Here is a 2,868-nt window from a genome sequence, read left to right on the forward strand (position 1 = left end):
TAAGAGACAGAGCTGCTGGCAGTTTAGAGGTCTTCTCTCCTGATGTAGTATTGCCTGACTTGCTGTCTACTGCAGCTTTGAATGAGTGAGAAGAGTGGCGACCATTAGCTGGTCTACTGGAGGCAGCTTGACAATAGTTCCACAGTCCAATGCTTGCTCTCCATTGAGAGACATCAATCATCTTGTAGTCTATGGGGGACAACACTGAAATCTCTGAAATCTACTCTCTAAACTTGCATAAATTTATACTTCAATGTACAGGAAGTATATTGTACTTCCTGTACATTGTAGACCTATAAGCTTACTTTATTGTGGAATGGTGGGTTGTGGTTTAATTTTGTATTATGCACAATAGAGGTGTAATATCTCATGGAGTTTCAATACAGTACATACAAGACCATGCACTAATATTTATAGACTATATACTACCAGTTGAGGGATAAAATAGTGAGGAAGGGCAAGAGGGATAGAGACAATTTTCATATTATACTTGTCCTGTTATATACATACCTCGTCTTATGAAGTAGTCTATCTTATATAAGTTCACTAAATGTGTACTCAGTGCAACATTTTTATGTTTCTATTATGTTTTGTACATCATTAGTACTTGAGTTATTATCTTAATTTTCTTGCTATTGTGCATTTACTCAATTTCCTAATTGTTTTCCCACTATTTTTGTTAGAAATTGCCCATAGTTTGCAATACATTAGATGAGATTATGTCACAAGAAATAAACTTAAGTGGTTCCTTTGTCCAGTAATTGGTAAACAGCACAAGAGAAGTGGGTGTATGTGTGCAAACTATGTTCATGGATATCTTTATCACTATTTTATGAGAGTGTCTGGAGTAAAGGAGTATGTGATTGTTAGTATAATTATCACTATAGCTAGTTTATTTAGAGTCCTCAAATTTTTATATTTGTTGGAATACAGTCAAGTTGAATTATATCTCTATGAATCATTGAACCATTGTCACATGTAATAACTGTACTCTACTATTGTTATTATTGTCATTCCAATTAAAATGACTAAATTTGGTCATTTCATAGACATTGTATTTCATTTAGTAAAAATGATTAAATTAGTCTATATATAATCAAAAGATTTGTGCTGCCTAGGTGCTAAAATTGATGAGTACAATAAAGAATTAGAATAATTTTACATTTCCCAATAAACTTTAATTATAATGTGGCATTGTTAAAATGATATGACATCACAACAAGTATATAGTTCCACTAATGGTAAAAGTATACCATAAAACTTTCTATCATGCATGAACATGCACTCTGAAATAAGGACACTTGACAGCATTATTATTGGGTCCCATAAGGTGACTGTATAAAAGAAGTGGGTGCATATGTACTGAGCTTTCATTAACACTATAATTATTATGAGAGTGTCTGGAGGAGATTTAGTTTTACAGTTAATTTTATCAATTACTTTAAAATTTATTTTTACAATGGTAATACAATGGCGACACAAATTTATGTGTTACAGTCATCACAGCTCAAGTAGTTCCTTTATCCAGTCACTAATGGTAAAGAGCATGAGAGAAGTGGGAGTATAATAGTTGTGGATCACTGTCACATGTAATAACTGTTCATAGTGTTACTCTACTACTGCTATTATTGTCATTCTAGATATTATGACTAAATTTGGTCATTCCGTAAAAATCTTATTTTTTCTCTCTCAGTCGATCTCTTCTGAATAATAAATACGATTATCATCTAAGAGGTACTATAATAGTGTCAAAATGACTAAATAATAATTGATATCAATGAATATAGTCAGTATTGTAAAATTTACAAAACAATTGTAATTAAAATTTATTTCATGTTTGTGTTCTCAAAGTTTAATATTGTAACATTTAAACTCCTAGTATCTACATGAAAAATGCCATTGAACAAAAATATGAAACAATCAAACTGATGTAGCACAATCAACTATAAGAATTATTGGACACATACAAAAACTAATATTAAATAAATGAGATAAAATGATTATACACACACAGTCCCACACACACTGTATTTACTGTCATTATAATGTTATTACTAATTCTTTATTTTCCTTGCAAACAATCTTGTATATACACCATCTAATAATAAATGAAAATAATGATATTATCAATAGATTGATGTGGGCATTAGTGAATAGTACTGTAAAAACTGTAAAAATTCTATGATAATTATATCATTGTTACTAGTTGTTACTATTAATAGTACAAGCAATAGTGTTACTATTAATAGTATGAGGTACTTACTGTCTCCTTGAGTGAATTCAACTCGTCTCACTTGATCTCTATCAACTTTATAATCAATACTAATGGAGGAGGGAGGGGGAGGGAGGGGTAGAGGAGGAGGGAGGGACAGAAGAGGATAAAAGAGAGATTAAAAGGAAAGAAAAGAGGGAGAGAGAGAGAGAGAGGAGGAAGAGGCAGAAAGACACAAGAGAATAGATAAAGAGAGAGAGAGAGAGGGAAGATGACATAAGAGAAGGGATGATTCAAACACACGCAATAACTAAAAGACAACATGTAGAGGCATATGTACATGTACATGCATGTTATTACATGTACCATATTTCCTTGTGGGAATTCCTACTCTTAATAAATGTCGATACTTGTCTAAATGTCTATGCCCCACACACACACACACACACACACACACACACACACACACACACACACACACAACACACCTTCCACTTGATACTGGTACATGCAACAGGCAGATGACTTATCAGTAAGGAATTATTAATTGTCTACTAAATGAGTCTTTATAAGAAATAAGTGTCTAGGCATTTCAACAAGGAAATACATTATTTATTTATTTATTTATTTATTTATTATTGTTTACCTGTTCTGTA

At 32.0% G+C, this 2,868-nt stretch overlaps 1 protein-coding gene and 1 long non-coding RNA gene across 2 annotated transcripts in view; both read right to left on the reverse strand.

Moving 5' to 3' along the window:
* Nucleotides 1–1,735: 1,735 nt before the first annotated feature.
* On the reverse strand, nt 1,736–2,352 carry LOC109589670 (uncharacterized). Its single transcript, XR_002188852.1, has 2 exons — nt 2,264–2,352; nt 1,736–2,098 (listed from the first exon to the last, which is right to left on the reverse strand). It is a non-coding gene; the product is annotated as an uncharacterized LOC109589670 (long non-coding RNA).
* A 502-nt stretch (nt 2,353–2,854) lies between these two features.
* Nucleotides 2,855–2,868, reverse strand: part of LOC100633150 (deoxynucleoside triphosphate triphosphohydrolase SAMHD1-like) — a 5,120-nt gene continuing 5,106 nt past the window's right edge. The window contains exon 12 of the mRNA XM_003391040.2: nt 2,855–2,863. Coding sequence (XP_003391088.2) covers nt 2,855–2,863 — 9 coding nt within the window. The remainder of the gene's footprint in view (nt 2,864–2,868) is intronic.

Source organism: Amphimedon queenslandica, unplaced genomic scaffold, assembly GCF_000090795.2.
Source record: "Amphimedon queenslandica unplaced genomic scaffold, v1.1 AMPQUscaffold_11036, whole genome shotgun sequence".
In the NCBI taxonomy this organism is placed as follows: domain Eukaryota; kingdom Metazoa; phylum Porifera; class Demospongiae; order Haplosclerida; family Niphatidae; genus Amphimedon; species Amphimedon queenslandica.